Here is a 17,754-nt window from a genome sequence, read left to right as displayed (position 1 = left end):
CCAGCTTTGCTACATGCCTTACTTATTGTATACACCCTGAAACAATGCGATTTGATGTCCTCAAAAAGAGAAACCATTTATATCAGTCTTTAAAATCTGGTGTACTGAAAATGTTTCCTAAATTTTAGACTGCTTAGGGTACATCTACAGTTAAAAAATTTTTGGAGAGAAAGAATACCCACTTTATTATAGTGAAAATAAAATAGTTGCCCGATGCAATGGACCTGCATATTTGAATGCTCAAGATGGAGGGTAGGGACCCAGTCTACATTGAATCAATCCCAATCTTTCGCAGCTTCTTCTGAAACGAAGTGCCGGCTACAGACCCTACCGCGTTCTTAAATATCATCAGTTAAGTCATCTCTACTTATCGCACAGATCCACATTCTTCTTCGCTCTGAAGTAAGTTCTTCCGTGTACTCTCTCTGAACACGTGGGACACGAAAAAACATTACTTTTCCGACGTTAGACCACTTCTTCCCTGTTTTGTTCCCACAGCTAATGACAAGGCAAAGGAACGTGATAACGAAAATATAAACATTACGCTATCGTCTTCTCAAAACCGTAAAATGTGCTCCAAATGTTTCCTGTCACAATACTCACAGCTGATTATCATAGAACACTAACATGGCGGATGAAGTCGGTTACCATGACGATAAAGAAATTTAGAACATAGCTAGCAGAGTCGCGCAATCAAATTCATTATACGTAAGCGTGCTCAAAATCCCGATAGTGCACGCTGATAGCGTCAGCAAATCCGACTTTGCCAGAAATTTTTTTTTCGCGCGAGCGGCCATTGCTAGTGCGGGGAAAAATGATACATTTCGCGACAATAATGGATACAAACAGAAACTCGGCCTACTAGTCCGAAAACGAAGACAATGTTTCGACCTTTTCCAATGGGCTAGAGTTCTTAAATGAGGCAGAAAAAGAGAAAAACAAAGGAAAAGGAGACTCGGCATCAGCGCCGTCACGATTCGCTTCAACTGATATTGTTGTCCGTTTTTCGCGTCGCATTTGATGCACAATTCCACCGGCTATGTTCTAAAACAATTGGTTCATGCTTTCAGCTGTGCACTATCGAGTTATGGAGCACGTGGGAAGTTTGAAGAGCACTCAAGAAGCTAGAGTTGCCCTCGGCTATCGCCTCGGGCAACTCTTACGCTTCTTTCGTGCTCTCCAAACTTCCCGCGTGCTCCATAACTCGATAGTGCACGCTAAAGCATGAACCAATTGTTAATTGGTCACGTGAGTGAAAACGCTCTATTGCGAGATCAGCTTTTGCTTGATTTTTTTTTTTACATAGTATAAACTTAGCATTACGTTGTCCCAAGCGCCGGAACTAAGACTGCAGTACAACTTGTTATTATCCAACTGTGCTTCGTAGAGTACAAAAAGCGCAAGACAAGAACAAATACCTCGCTATATTTGTACTACCGAAATATCCGCGAAATTCGCCCGCACTGAAATAACAATTTGATGCGTTGGATAATAAGTCTCTCATTAGACGTTTTATTGTGTAGTATCGTTGAGTATTTCTACTTGTTGTTTGTAGTTTAACTCGCCCTACGGGCTCGTCAAAATACGGCAGAACTCGTAAAAATACATATATCTTATTAGACGTTTTGTTGTGTAGTATCGCTGAGTATTTTTACGAGTTGTGTCGTATTTTGACGAGCCCGTAGGGCGAGTCAAAATACAAATAATGAGTAAAAATACTCAGCGATACTACACAACAAAACGTCTAATAAGTTATTTATTATCCAACACGCCAAACTGTTGTTTCTGCGGGCGAATTTCGCGCATATTTAATTACGGGAGTGCGTGACAGAAGTATGCGAAGCGGAACGGAATTGGCGCGTTGTTGTGTTGCTGTTTCTATTTTCTTCATTAAATGAAGAAATTTTCTGGTCGTCAAGCTGTTTTTCTTCATTCGATTCATCAAATGAACTTGGATCTATACTTGCCAGCCATTCTGACTCTTCGTCGTCGGAAATATGTTTGAAATTGTCCGCCACTTTTTTTTTTCCGTAACTACAATCCAATTCATCGCTTGCGCGATGCGAGGAAACCAGTTTAACCGGTACTACAATACACGAGTGTACAAATACCGCGTGATATTTGTACTCGTCTATGGCGTTATTCGTACTCGTCTAGGAGTAGTCGGATAATAATTAGCGATACTACACAACAAATCGTCTAATAAGATATATTTATTATCCAACTGTACAAAATCGTTTACTCGTTGTTTGTATTTTGATTCGCGCTACAGGCTCGTCAAAATAAGGCACAACTCGTAAAAATACTCAGCGATACTACACAACGAAACGTTTAATAGGATATATGTACTCTAGGGACTACCTCAAAACAAAAATTAATTGATGCTTTAAGTGGTTGCGACGGGTAAAACCATAATAATGGTAAAGAACCACTAGATGAAGGTATTTTGATGTCTATGATGGTAGTGGGGAGATCTACGAGTAATTATGTTTGACCTCTGGTATTTTTATCTCCAATTCATGTTCTTGATTAACTTTTGGTATGCGCAATACACCAAAGCTTCATACTGCCGGGTCCATTAACAACTGCCTGCAAACGCTTAATAAGCTATGTTCTATTCATTACAGCCGTTTAACATAAAGAATTGGATCAAGTGAATAAGCAGCCAAAAGGTAGACATTTTACGACTTTCGTCCAAAGCTCTGTTTAGGTAAGTTTTTGGAATTTTTTGAGAGACCTGTGTATCCAACTCCTCGTACAAATTCTACCTTGTCAAAACATTTTTTAAAGTTCTCATCCTTACTGTCTTCTGTGCTTTCTCTTTATTTACTTAGTTAAAAAAGTGTTTTGTGCTCATGATTGTGCCCTAAACTCGATCTGTAAGACTTATCTTTAATACCCTTTTTCCTATTATAGGTCTATTGAAAGATAAAAATACGGTTTTTTTCGTAAACAGTGACTAGGACGTCCCCTTCTTTAGACACAGCAACAAAATACGGTGTGTGGAAAAATTGTTCTGTCACTGACAGTAAGTCTCCTTCAATAGTAAATATTTTAAGTCTCTGGTTTCCAGTGTCACAGACGATCAAATTGTTGAATTTATCAATAGCAAGTCCAGTAGGGTGAAGTAACCTTCCACGACCAATTTCATACAGAAATTTTCCGCCCTCATCAAAAACATTGACAAGGTTAGCTTTGAAATCAGAGACAAAGAAACGATGTGTGTCTTCGTGATAAATGGCGTACGTTAAGGATTGTTCACACTCTGAAGCAGTAATACGTGTCACCAACTCCGTTCTGTCCGGAGAGATTACTATGACTTCATTTCTCTCTCGATCACATATCGTTATGTAATCTTCGTTATCAATGGATATATGAAAAGGAAGCTTCAAGTGCTCATTGTCGATGTACTCGACAAACTGACCCTCCTCAGAAAACAAAGACATTTTATGAACATCACCAGGAGTGACAGCAATTATGTGACCGGACTTGGTGAAGTCTAATGAGGTGCAGTTAGACCTCAGTCTTATCTCTCTCAGGTAGCGGCCTTCACAGTCAAACAGCTGAATTCTCTTATTTTCGTAGTCAGATACGGCAATAGTTCCTGTCTTATCACTTACAGCAATGTCATAAGGACCATTAAACTGTCCAGGTCTGTTACCACTTGAGCCAAATCCAAAGTTCAACTGATACAGATGTGGGATAACTTGAACCCTCCAGGGAATATGATCCAGCGGTTGTCCATTAACCTCAATCTTCACCTCGTATAGTCCGACACGATATGGGGTATAGATAACCGTATAGCAACCTTTTCCGTCATTTTCAAACTCTACATCTGCATCCAAGTCACTCTCTGTGCAATTGCGAATATCACATCTTATGTGGTCTTCCTCGTCATAGCACTGACTTTCCTCTGAATCTCTCGTAATAATAGTAAAATGTGTCTCCATCTGTTCTGTCGCATACCCAGATAGTCCTTTGATAAGTGTCAAAGAGGGATCCGTATGGCTTACGACAACTCGATCCAAAATATCCATCTCCTTTTCTACCACATAATGAACTCGTGGTGGTTTGTATATCTTAGGTTTTATTGCATTTAAAAGATCCTCGCAGCGTCTTATAATCACTGGCTTCGTTTGCAAAATTTCGGCATTGATATTCCTTTCTAAGATATTTTCACCTTGTTGAAGAGAACTTCCCAACTGAGTGATAGCGAGCTGGAAGTTTTCCAGGTGTGTTGCGTGAGCTTTTTGATGTGCTTGATCAATTTCATCGAATTTGGCATTCATTATCGTTTTATGTTCTGTTAATAAGCGGATACAATCGTCCACAGTTTCGTTCATCTTCTCTCTGGCAGCCGATATTTGTGTTTTGTTTTTGTCCATGAACTCGGTTTGGTCCTTCATTTTCTTTTCAAAAATGGCAACTTCTTCTTTTACTTTCTTTAGAGTCTCATCTATTTGCATCTTTTGTTCATCTGCAGCTTTCAGCATATCAACCATAGTGTGTCGATTATGACTCACAACACTGCACTTTATGCAGGTGCAAACGTTACAATCTTTACAATAATATTCAAGAGGTTGATCTTGGTGATACTGCACTGAACACATAACTGGTCTGCGAATCAACTCGTCAACATCGTCTGCCTGCAAATTCTTGACAGAGATATTTCTGTGACCCTTTGTGGCCTTGAAGCGCTGATGGGCTTCAAAACAAGTTGTACAGAGAAAGCTCTGGCACTCAAAACAGTAATGAGTTGCAGTGTTGTTTTCTTCGCAACTGCCGCATCTCTGGGATTCTGTGCTGCCATCCCTTAAAGCAAGGAGATCCACCAGTCGGTTGAGATGAAAAGATGCAGGAAGGCCGCCAAACGTGTCCCCTTCAGGAATTTGAAAACTAGCCTGACAAACCGGACATTTGATTGCTGTCTGAAGCTGTCTTCTTGCGTAGTTTGCGTGTTTGTCGAGACACAGCAGACAGAATGAATGTAAACATGGCAGAGTCCTGGGATCTTCGACTGTCTCCAAGCACAGAGGACATTCAGCCTCTTTCCTGAGGTTTTTAAACAGTTGTTGAACTTCCATGGTAAAATTGGCTCCTCGACTGACACAGAGCGTAATTAAAGACGACTATTAAACAGGTTTTTCGTGGAATGTTAGCTCAACCGGAAAAGATCAGCTTTTCCCGGAAAAAGCCAGGGGCGCTTTCTAGGCTTTTGTACTTTATGCTAGCATTTTTTCGAGCATTTTAGTGAGGCAAAAGCATTGAGCGTTATTCGAGCATTTTAGTAGCATTTTCTCGAAAAATTGATTTTTTTGCGAGAAAATAAAATAGAAATTAACTATTTTCGGTCCCGCTTTTAATTCACGAAAAAACCTAATACAGCTGAGTGGAGCTGGAGACTGAGGACAAGTCAGCGGTTTAACCTTTCGAGACTCAAAAGGCGGCTATGTTTGTTTTCTTCGTGACCCGTGTAAGTTGCACGGGTCACGAAGAAAACATAAACCTGTATACGTTGTCGTTACTTGCAACACTTGTACGTAAGTGTAAACTTTCAAATTAATTTTAAAAAAACGTTTGTATAATTAACAATTATACCACGAGCGCGCGTTGGATATGAGATGATTGATAGCCAACGAGGCGCGTAGCGCCGAGTTGGCTATAATCATCTCATATCCAACAAGCGCGAGTGGAATAATTGTTTTATTAAAAACGCCCCCAAGAAATTATTATTTTGTAAGAAGAAAATGGATTTTTTAGCTTCCTTTTGATTTTAAGCTGACGCGTACGCTTACCATATTTGTAGATTATGGTATATTGGCTGATATACCATAATGGCTAAGCCAATAAAAAGTCTTGAATTGCATTATCCAGTGATCCAGTTTTTAATAATGAGTATTATCCGAGCATTTTAGTTACTTTTTTGGGGGAGACCGAGCATTTTAGTGGAAAAAATGGAGCATTTTAGTGGGGAAACAAAAGCATAATGTACAAAAGCCTAGCGCTTTCCATTTGACCAAAGATTCCGGAAATTCTGGGTGGGGGAGTGAATGGAACAGACAATTCCCGGAATTTCACTCCGGAATTTTGGGTGTACCTTACGAGGTTGGTCAAAAATTCCGGAAAATCGGAATAACGGGAAAATTCATTTCCATTCGAACATTCCTACTTGGGCCCGGTTTCTCCGAATTAAACATGGCGAAAGCTTGCCATGCCCAATATCAGTGCTCGTCGTGTTTTTATGCGGCAGATGATCTAAATACATTATTGCACCATTGTTGCACCGGAGTGGCCACAGAAAACTTTGGTAAGAAGTGCGAAAATACATATAAGCTACGGGTGACTCGATTTAAATTCCTACGAGTAGACTCGATTTAAACTCCTACGCATGTAACAACGTTATATCGTCGTCCTCGCCTAATACATCGCTTGATTCAACTTCAGAGTCGTCAAGCAACTCCAAAGCAGGTAAAAGAGACAAACAGTCCGCCATATTTTTTCCCCGTTGTTTATTTCGTATTTTCGCGCGAAACTTGAAACATGTTGGCCTGGGACGACTTGGTCCAACCCCCAACCGGAAAATACTGTTCCATTCGTCACATGAAATACCCGGAATTTCAAACCGGAAGTTTTGGTCGAATGGAAAGCGCCCCAGAACACGCACCTCGAGGATGATCACCCGATATATTTCAATAGAAAGCTATGATGATATTAAATGCAAGATCGACGAACAAAGAGAGTGGAGGAATCGTGTTTTCCAGTAGTTCGCCCTACAACTGCAAACTGGGATGGCGTGACTTGATTTTGTTGCTTGATGGTTATGGCGTAACTGCCATAACACTGCTATAACATGCTAAATATGTAAATACGTCTATGTTGCACAAGAGGCAAAATACTAGATTTTTATGAGAATGATCGATCGCATTCGATCGAACTTGCTTTGAATGAAACAAACCTACACCGTTCTTGTGTGACTTTCTTTGTATCTTGTGAATTTTCTAGGATGACGTACACCTTAAATCCAAACCACTTGCATAACCCTCTAGTTGAAAGCAACGTCCCGTAGAATGACATTCATCTCAACAAAAGTTGATTGTCTGATACTTCTGGGATTCGCTAACTCTGTACTAGGTCCCTTAAAGGACATGATGTTTTCGCGCGGTCTGCATATTTGCCAGTATTCGGGTAGTTGTTAACTTAGTTCGGTTGTTGCTGCAAGAATTCTTTTAGGCTGAGCGCGATGGCAATAGTTGAGAGTAACTCATGCTCATTCTTGAGCTTGACTCAAAAGATGTCTTCGCCTTCAAAAGAAATGTGATGAATTTATTTTGTTGAGCTTGCTTAAAATGAGTCATAACCTTTAGAGAAAGTCAGTTGAATGTGATTTGATTTTTGTTGAGCTTGGATGAAATTTAATGTGACCTCGAGAGGAAACTTGTTGAATGTGAAGCCAATTCGAAAGTGGTACGATTCATCTTTTCCTCTCTTATATTTGTATCGTTTTGTTTTAATATAAAGAAAATGTGACATAACTTAGAGGGAATCTAATTAGCTTTACATGTGACCCTTTCACTCATTAGTGCTCCTCCTTACTGTCTGCTTTACAATTCTTGTGATCTCATTTCTTTGGTATTGAATCAACAAATATTCCCCTAATGTATATTTTTCATTATTGTTGTCCCTTTTTAAAAGGTTTTTTCTGTTTCAGAGGGATTAAGATGTTGAATCATTGAAGGTCTACATCAAATACATTTGTCTCTGTCTCTGCTATTGATTTATGCCTACATGGATTCTAAATTTACATGCTTCAAAACGGTCCTATTTCAGTTTTCTGTTCATGATTTTCAAAACATTCAGTACGAGTTAACGAAATAAAAGTTTGATGTTCACCAAATCAAAATATGGCGTCCAATTTGAATTACCATTGTTTTTGACTTACTAGCCTCGTCTTCATGTGGAAAACCCAAAAGAATTATCACATGTGTGAGAGGCTAGTAAGTCCAGAACAATGGCAATTCAAATTGGATGCCATATTTCGATTCAGTGTATAGGAATGAAACATGACAAGCATTTTACACAATGTTCTCTCATACTAATATAAAAATAACTCTAACCCCCAGCTAATCACAATTTGGAGTGGATTAGTAAGGTCGAAAAATTCAGGGATGTGCAAGAGTGGACCGTTGGTGTCTGTGAGTTGACCAGAATAGCATCTGGGGTAGACCTTCCGCCTTTCACAAAGGTAATACATTATAGATACAAACTCATGAAATCATTTAATCACAAGTAATATAACAATGTTTACAATCAATGGTTGTGTAATCATTTCAGTACATGACAGTTTCCCATAATACTGTAACACTGTTTGATTGCCTCCTGACACTTGTTGTAATCTTGCCATAGACGACACACAAGCTCCTCAAGCAGTCAAAGATGAGATAGGAACACAGTCAAGGTTCCTTCCACATCTGCTTTGAGAAGAAGAGCATCAATGGCTTGCTCAAACAACTCTGTTGACTCTTTTATAGTGGTTCCCATCAGTGACAAATCATATGAACAATGGCACTTGGAACAAATAGTGGAAGGCACTTTGACCTCATTCCCACTGGAAAGAGGAATATGGCAGCTTTGACATTTGAACACTAGGGATGCATTGCTTGGAATATCTAAATACAAAGGAAAGTCTTCCTTGCAAGCTCTACAATGACAAGTGAAGTAATATTGACTTGCAAGTTCTTTTTGTCTTTCAGCTTTAGCAGTGAGTGCACAAAGGGTACCATAATTATCCGAAATCTCTTCACCTTTGGGAATATTCTTTATGGCACGCAAAACACATGTGTCACCATAGAAGTTTCTTGTCACAGATGGATCACAAGCATGATTGAACAAACTCAGGGTAGCATATATCCCTGAGGCAATTTCACCTGTTTCTGATGTGGCAACTGAGTTAAGATTCAGCTGAAGTTCAGAAACTTCATGAGCATTACAAGGATTTGACTGAAGGTGACGCAATAGCAGGCCACCAGTGAAGATCAGGTCATCCTGAGAGCATGGTTCCTCACCGAAAAAGCCACCTCCTTGAAGTGTCTTCAACAGGAATATCGCCATCACTGTCCAGCGGAAAAGATCACTGACACTTCTGTCTTTAGAATGAGTCACAAGGCAGTAAATTGGAAGGTAATCAGATGAAATATAACTTCCATTGTCTCAGCAACCAGATTCTTTACTAACTTTGTCACACAGTCTCTTTCTCATTTCACGCCTAAAGTTCTTCAGGAGTTTATATCTGGCTTTTGCTATTGTTCTCAGAGCAAGGTGACCATTTCCGCCAATTTTGGCTTTATGGGTAAGGTTTAGATATTGGCATTCCACTGAATGATAACCATCCCAGCTTTGCTTTGCACAAACTACACTGCAGTATCTGACAGTCGTACATTGACAGCAAGGCATTGGGACAGTCACACGCTTCAAACAATGATAACAATGTGTTTCCAAATGTTGTGGTAGAAGAACAGAGGCAAAAGGTTTTTCAATGACCAGGATGTCTCCTACAAAAATGTCTTGAGTTGCTACTGGATGGCAACCAAATTTGGGGATGTGATGATGTCCACACAACAAGAGGCTGACATAAACTTGGTGTTACTTTCATGGGTGTGTTCTGGCAAAGCAAATTCTTGCTGCAACAGATGATCATCATTTGCATTTATATCTGAAGGCTTTTCATGACTATTGTTTACTTTCAATTCCTGAGATCTACACACTGAAATTTCCATTTCAAGTTCTTTCATCCAAGTTTCTCTTTTAGTTTTATCCAGCTTGGACTCATTAAGGGCCTTTTTACCCTCTTCAAAGCAGTCAATGGCTGTGCTCCTTCTACCAAGTTGTGAAAGACACTTTCCACGTCTTTCAAGCAACTTGTACCTGAGTTCCATAGGATACCCAGAGCTCAAAGCCTGTTGAATGTTCTCCAAACATTTTGGATACTTTCTTAATTTAAACAATACTGCAGATCTATTTGCCAGAGCAAGGGACAATTCATTGCTGGAGCAATCTACAGGTGCATTCAAAATACTGCAAGTGTAAGTGTCTAGTGCCTCCAGATGTCAATCTTTCTGGTAGAGTTTGTTTCCTTCATTACGCAGCCTTGTAGACTGTGCTGCTGACTTTGGATTGAAACAAGGTTCCACTTTCATAACCTCATGAAGGCAAGCCAAACTCAGACCAAATGCAACTCTCTCTTCATCTGATTGTAGCAAGCCAAACTGAGCTGAGAACTCTTTTACATTGACTCTTTGATTTAGAATGCTACTGATGGAGGAAAACCATTCTTGAAATAGCCCTCTTCCACTGTCCTGCATTTTTCTATAAAAAGTAGAAAACTTGAAATTATAATATAACAGAAACAAAATTCTGCTTTCAATACATTTCAAAAACTCCATTGCCATAACTCACAGACTCTCCTACCAGAGTATTAACTATGTTTTCAGGAAAGAAACCTAGAGGAGTTTTCTATCAAACACCTGGACACAATTTCTATGAATAATCAACTTTACAGGGATTTTTCACTTGAAAAGGAACCTTTTATTAAAGCTGTGATGTACTAAGATTTATAAGTATTAAGAGCATATACACCAGTTTATAAAAAGAGTGGAAAACTGTTATCAAATTTTGCAAGTGCATAAACACCAAATGCATTTGGTTGTTTTAGAGGCAGCTCAAGAGAAAAGTTGCCCAGCCATTTACATTTTTTTTTTCAATCTTTACTTCTCTTAGAGTAGAAGAGGGATGCAGTTTTCATTTGTTTTTATTATGCCAGGTACATGAGAGTGGTGACCTATTGATTAAAAGTGTTACATCATAATCATCATCATCATCATCATAGTTTATTTAATAAAGCAGGTTGAGGGATAGGCAAGACATTACGTCCTGATGTGGACCTGCATCAACTAAACTATCAATTAATAAATACCTAATTAGTGAATAGACCGAAAATGGTATGTAAATAATGACAATTAAAGGAAATAAATATTAATAACAATACGGAGTAAATGTTAAAAGTATTTAAAGTCAACAGATTTGTAGGAAACGCTGCAGGAAGCTTTAGCAAAACTGATAGATTTCAGAATTCTCTTATTTTCCCTGAGTTTTCTCTTGAAGGAAGTTAAGTTTCAACTGTTCTTTATGTCTTCGGGAAGGAGGTTCCAGGATAGTGCAGCTCTGTGCTTAAACGAAGATCTTCCCATTTCTGTTCTTGGTCTATGAACCTTAACTTTTAGGGATTTTCTTAAGTCGTAAGGAGTCTCGGATTTCACTATTAAGTCATTTAGAGGCTCGATGCTATTTCCATGATAGATATTGTACGTAATAACTAAAAGTCTCCTGATGTAAAATGAAACAATAGAGTTCCAGTGTGGAGCGTTCATGATGTCATCACTGTGGATGCTATGGGGTAGGTTGTAAATAATTCTAGTAGCTCTTAAATGAATTCGATCAATATCATCCGTCAAGGTTGAAGAACAAGACCCCCAGACTACAATGCCATACAAAACGCTAGGGATAATAGTTTTATAATAAATGTTTTCTAAGGTTGGTATCGGTAAAAACTTTATCCGATTCAGTACTGCAACTTTGTTGCTGAATGACTTACAAACGTTCTTTATGTGCTCCTGCCATGATAGCTTGCTGTCAATTGTCACCCCAAGACATTTAGATGATGTTTTGTACTCAATAAAGCTATTACCAAAGGCCAAGCGTGGCAGGGGGCCAATAAAGTTCTGGCTAGAAATTATCAGGGCTTCAGATTTCGATTCGTTGGCGATTAATCTGTTTGATTGACACCAGGTGTACAGCTGGTCTACTACAGACTGGAGTGTTAGGATGATATCGTCGATGTTGTTTCCAATTGTAAAAATAGTGGTATCATCGGCAAACATAAATAATTCACCACTAGTTATTGATTCTGGAAGATCGTTTACAAATATTGAAAATAATTTTGGCCCTAGTATTGAGCCTTGGGGAACTCCATGTGTGACGGTTTTGTGCTCGGACTGATATCCTGATATTTGGACAAATTGTTTACGTGCAGACATGTAATCGGTAAGCCATGAATGCAAATCGCCAGATATCTCAATTGCCTTTAGCTTCTCTAGAAGGATGCTATGGTTCACTGTGTCGAATGCTTTTCGAAAGTCAATAAAAAGCACGCCCACTTTTAGGCCCTTGTCCAGCGCATTTTTCCAGGTCTCTGTTAGGTGAAGTAAGAGGCTTTCAGTTGAATAATTTTTCCGAAAACCCCACTGTCTATGAGATAACAAGCCTTGTGTGTGCAAATGGTTGTTCAGGGTATTACTGACAACATCTTCTAAGATTTTCCCAGGGATACTGAGGAGGGAGATAGGTCTGTAGTTGTTCACTTCTGTTGGTGAGCCTTTCTTAAATATGGGGTTAACGTGTGATAATTTCCAGCTTGAAGGGAAAGATGCGTCACATATACTCTTCCTGAAGATTGGTAAAAGACTGTGGATAACAGGGTCACCAATCATGGAGAGGACCCTGGGGGATACTTGGTCTGGACCAGTAGCCTTCTTGGGGTTAGCAGCTTTAGTCAGTTTGTTTTTTACCAGTTCCCAGCTCATGTCAGTTTTGTCCCTGGTAGGAGTGACTCTAGTGATAAAGGTGTTTATAGATGACAAGTTCAAAGGGTCAAGTTGCTTAGTGAGGTCTTTGCTGACATTACAGGGGTAAGGGCTGGGATCTTAGGGTGGGGCATTCCCTGACGAACCTCTGCAGGGTGACCCCCTTTCCTCTATCTACCTGGATATCGTGCAATCATTTTCTTAGCCTTGTAAAATATCTCACAACTCTACGATAGCAAAATACTTGAACTTGGTCGAAACTTCTTGCAGAATCTGTAGATAAATTTGGGAACTTTTGTTGTATGTTTTTACAAAGCAGAATTCCTTCGGAACAAGCTGACACCATTCCTTCCGAATGGCTCTAATACTACCACAGCACTATAAAAATGTTGAACTTTCTTCAGAATTCTTGGAGTGAAATGCTTAACACGGGAAATCGATAAACATACCTTCGATCAAACTATCACCGATCGGTGAAAGGGGTGTAAAAACTATGCAAACCCTACATAACTACTGCATGTTATTTTTCACCTTTTAAATTTGGAAGACTTCAGACATCGATCTTTGTTATCGCTTCAGATTTAAATCTCTCCTGTGCGGTCAAATTCTTGAAAAGCAGCTATACTCCATTTGTTCTCTGTGTCCGCCATGTTAAGTTGTTGTTTACAACGGCAGAGAGCAGAGACTGGGACTAACCCCCTATCAAGGGAGGAGTCGGGTTTGAGAGAGAGCTGCAATTTGTAAAATATCTCTTTCAGGTAACTGTCATCAACTTTTATTGATTTGTTGTAATTTTTTTGAAAGGAAGGGATCTCTATATTTTAAGTGACTAAGGAGATGAGAATGAGGTCATACTTCAAACCCCCTCCTCATTCACTATTAATTTGCTGTGTTATACAAGCTAAGGTGGAAGTCGAAGATTCTGTGCATGGGAAACAAAAGAATTTATGAAAACTCCATAGGAACCCTAAAGAAGTTTACAACTGTCAACATTTAAGCAGTGTATCCATGATCTCTTGCATACGGAACAGTATCTCACACCCTTGAGGCTCAAATATGGACCCACAATTTGAAGAAGATTTTTGACATCTTTGGAAGCCTTAGAAAGTTGTAAGGACATCAAGCAATAAGAATATTAGTAGAAATATAGGTGATGATGAAAGTGAAATTTTCCCTCATTAGACCTCCAGAAAGCTGGTTTGTTCAGAAGTACATTTATTATCATAAATCTCTTGATACCTAGTATAAACAACTTTAAGTAGACAGTGTAGTGGGACTCAAAGAGCTTTCTCAGCCTGATTGTGGAGAGAAAGCCAACAGTCAACTGATAACGGAGGATAATGGTGAAAAATAGTGACGGGCTCTGCACGACTCCTGCCATGGGCGAGCTAGTTTAGAATCTTTGCCTTCAGAGTTTAGCTCTGACCAAGATGTCTTTTAACGACTTTCCTTTGCGATATGCTATCATGGGTGGCACTTGAAATATTTCTTTGAGTTGTGGTTGGTTTTGAATAAGGTGCCATTTTCCCATCAATATTGATTGATTGGGTAAGGCCGGATGAGACTGTGTTATGAAAGGCAATATTTTCTTTTTAGTTCGGTTGTCTTTGTTTTGGAGGGATCTTTCTCTAATTTCGAAGTAGACTTCGCATAGGTGTTTCTCTAGGAATTCATTTGGGTATCCCTTCTTCTGTAGGCGTGATTTGAAGTTTTGCACGTTTTTCTTAAACGTAGATTTTGATGAGTTTGTTCTAAGGAGGCGTAAAGCTTCCCCCTTTAGAAATCCTTTCTTTACGCCTGGCGGATGACACGAGTGGAAATCCGTGTATTGAAAGGTTTCTGTTTGCTTAAATTGCGTTTGCACATCGAGAGTTGAATCCCTCTGGAATCTAATGCCTTAAAACACTTTTGTGTCCAAGAATGTAATTTCTAATTGTGATATCTCGGCCGTAAATTCTATTGTATCGTGGTAGTTGTTTGCCCTTTAAACGAATGTTTTTATATTTTCTTCGGTTGTGTCCGATAGACGAAAGACATCGTCGATATATCTCTTCCAAACTAGTGGATTGATTTCGCTCCTGCATATTATCTCTTTTTCTATTTTTGCCATGAAGATGTTGGCAAAAGCCACGGCCATTTTTGTTCCCACCGCCGTTCCGTGGGTTTGTAGATAATGTTGTCTATTGAACTGAAATGAGTTCTCTTTGAGTATTAGGCAGAGCATTTCTCTCAAGAAATTAGTGGGAATCGGTAAATTATTTTTATAAAAGTCTTCGTATGCTTTTTCCAGGGGAGCGGGGTTGGCATGGTGGTCAGAGCGCTCGCCTTCCACCAATGTGTCCCGGGTTCGATTCCAGGACCCAGCATCATAAGTGGATTGAATAAAGGCTGATAGTTTCGAAAGAAACTGTTTGGGGCTGCGTCGGTGGGGGTAACGAAATAATTTGGATATATCAACAAAGTTGAAATGGAAAATTGGCCACCGTAATGATTACAAAAGCTGACGTTTCGAGCGTTAGCCCTTCGTCGGAGCGAATAGAGGAATTGTGGGTTGTGTGTGCTTTTAAAGGCAGAAAATGGAGCTACGTTATTGGTTGGTGCATGGCAAGGAGAAAAACATGAATAAATTAATTTAGTTTTTCTCGTTGCCATGCACCCACCAATAACGTAGCTCCATTTTCTGCCTTTAAAAGCACACACAACCCACAATTCCTCTATTCGCTCCGACGAAGGGCTAACGCTCGAAACGTCAGCTTTTGTAATCATTACGGTGGCCAATTTACCATTTCAACTTTGTTGATATATCCAAATTATAAGTGGATTGAGTTTGTTGGTTCTCTACTCTGCTCCGAGAGGTTTTACTCCGGGTACTCCGGTTTTCCCCTCTCCTCAAAAACCATCATCATTTGAATCTATTTAATTTAGAGTTTATTTGCATTTACACACGACCCCACAAGCTGTTCAGCTTTAAACATTATCGTGTCTAAATAAAGGTGTTATTATTATTATTATTTGCATATAGTCGTTATTCCCTCTTCTTGAGGAATGTTGGTGTATAAGCTAGTTACATCCATTGAGGCAAGGATTTGTATTCTTTGGCAGTTTTGTGTTTTCGATAAGATTAATAAAGTCTTTTGAATCTCTAAGATAGGATTCTTGTTGTTGTGCTATCGGCTGTAAGAGGCGGTCGACAAAGCATGAAATTTTCTCTGTAGGGCCATCACACCCAGATATTATTGGTCTTTCTACCAAAGTAGGTTTGTGGATTTTTGTTAGTGTGTAGAATTCTGGAATTCTCGGCGGGTTTGGTGTTTGGGAGAGCCATCTAGATGTCATTTCATCGATGTGGCCTGCTGTGAGCATGGATGATATTAGTTTTTTAATTCTTTCAGCTGTTTGCTCAGCCATAGATTTGTCTAGGGGCCTGTAGTTGTGAGGATCGTTTAACAGAGTTTTGCCCTCTTGAATTTTTTGTTCTCTGCTGATTATTACTGTGGTGGTTCCTTTGTCTGCTTTCTTCAAATGAATAGTTTTGTCACGCGAGAGGTTCTGTAACGCACGTCTTTCGTTAGTTGATAGGTTATCTTTCGGCCTCTTTATAGGAGTGTTTATTAGTTCGAGTTTGACCTCCTCTAGGAAGGTTTCTAAGGCCACTGATTTTTGAACCGGTGGTTCCCATGTGGATTTAACGTAGAAGGGGTGCTGCTTGCTTTCTTTCCCGCCGAAAATATATTGGAGGCGCATTTGTCTTGCAAAAAGGTTAAAGTCTTTTAAAAGATTGCGCCTTATAAAGTTTTCATTTGTTGTGGGTGTTGGAATAAACTTTAAGCCCCTTGAAAGCAATTTTATCTCTGCGAATGTCAATTCTTTATCTGACACGTTCTTAAAATGTTCTTTGCGTGACTGGATTGCTGTTTCTGAACGATTTCTATTTTGCTTCCTTTTTCTCTGTTTCCTTTTGCGGTTTCTTAGAACTCTATTTCGGTTGGTTTCCCCGTTTTGTTTTATATATGAAGAGTCAGAGAATACACAAATATATGGTTTAACTTCTTTATTCTTTGTTTGGGCTGTTAGCGTCACAAGTAGTTTGTCGACTTCCGTCATTTTAGCTTCGAGTTCTGTGGCCAATTTGTTGATATTGCTCTGTTTTGAGCAATTTGGACTTGTGGCCAAAGATTTTACATTCTTGGTGAATTGTTTTTCGTTTCTCTTCTGGTTTCGAGTTTGTTCTAGTTTTCTGGTGTTTTTGTCAGTGTTTCTACGCGCCTGTGATGAAATTTGACCAGCGCTCCCACAAAATCGTGTTCTGCCCGTTTTCTGATTGAGACTACATCCGACTTGAATTCTTCGTCGGGCAGGATGGTTGCTTTCACGTTGTAACGGAGGCTTTTTGGGCATGCGCCTTTCTCGAGATGAGCTTGCAAGAGTTCAATAGAGTTTCTCGATCTTTCTATCTTTTCCTTTGTCAAGACATGTTCGTCGCTGATTCGGGTTTTCTTAGGTTCGTTACTGGTTCGTTTCCTTCTTTCGTCATCTTGGGGACGTTTCGTTCCTTTAGCTCGGTTGTAATTTTCTTTGTGGCTGCTCGTGTTTCCGCCTTTGTGTGGCTTGGTCATTTTAGAGGAGGGAGCTTGCGCGGCACTGATTTCTTCTTCGCTGTCAGAAAACAAATCAGTCTATGTTTTTGGTTCTCTGAGGAATGCTGCTCCAAAACTGAGAAAAGTTTCGTTAGTAGTAACTCAAGTTCATTCTTGAGCTTGACTGAAACGTGGCTAGGCCTTCAAAAGAAATTATTTGTTTAATGTGATGATTTTATTTCGTTTTGTGTGCTTAACATGTGTTTTGACCTTTGGAGAAAGTCCGTTGAACGTGGTTTGATTCAGTTGTTGAACTTGAATGAAATTTATCTTGATTTTGACAGGAGGTTTGTTGAATGTGAAGCCAATTTAGCATATCAAATTTTACACCATTTGGCTTTTCATAATGGAATCGTTGTTCACATGACTTCACGTCCATAAAATCGCATAGAGTTGAGTTGTCTGCAAGTTGAAGAATCAAAAGACAAAATGAACTACTATCAATGGTGTTAGGAGAGATCAAAACCTAAAATAATATTTAC

At 39.3% G+C, this 17,754-nt stretch overlaps 1 protein-coding gene and 2 pseudogenes across 2 annotated transcripts; all 3 read right to left on the bottom strand.

Annotated features, from left to right (window-relative positions):
- Nucleotides 1-2,195: 2,195 nt before the first annotated feature.
- LOC111347472 (E3 ubiquitin-protein ligase TRIM45) lies at nt 2,196-5,295 on the bottom strand. Its single transcript, XM_022954712.2, has one exon. The coding sequence runs from the start codon at nt 5,082-5,084 to the stop codon at nt 2,919-2,921; it is 2,166 nt and encodes a 721-aa protein (XP_022810447.1). The 5' UTR covers nt 5,085-5,295; the 3' UTR covers nt 2,196-2,918.
- Nucleotides 5,296-7,465: 2,170 nt separating this feature from the next.
- LOC148722372 (protein-lysine N-methyltransferase SMYD4-like) lies at nt 7,466-13,316 on the bottom strand (annotated as a pseudogene). The gene is made up of 2 exons (XR_015992551.1): nt 13,167-13,316; nt 7,466-10,362 (listed from the first exon to the last, which is right to left on the bottom strand). The product of XR_015992551.1 is annotated as a protein-lysine N-methyltransferase SMYD4-like (transcript).
- A 517-nt stretch (nt 13,317-13,833) lies between these two features.
- Nucleotides 13,834-16,379, bottom strand: LOC148722371 (uncharacterized; annotated as a pseudogene).
- Nucleotides 16,380-17,754: the final 1,375 nt, after the last annotated feature.

This window comes from Stylophora pistillata, chromosome 10, assembly GCF_964205215.1.
Source record: "Stylophora pistillata chromosome 10, jaStyPist1.2, whole genome shotgun sequence".
Lineage (NCBI taxonomy): Eukaryota > Metazoa > Cnidaria > Anthozoa > Scleractinia > Pocilloporidae > Stylophora > Stylophora pistillata.
This window is presented reverse-complemented; position numbering and strand designations above follow the sequence as displayed.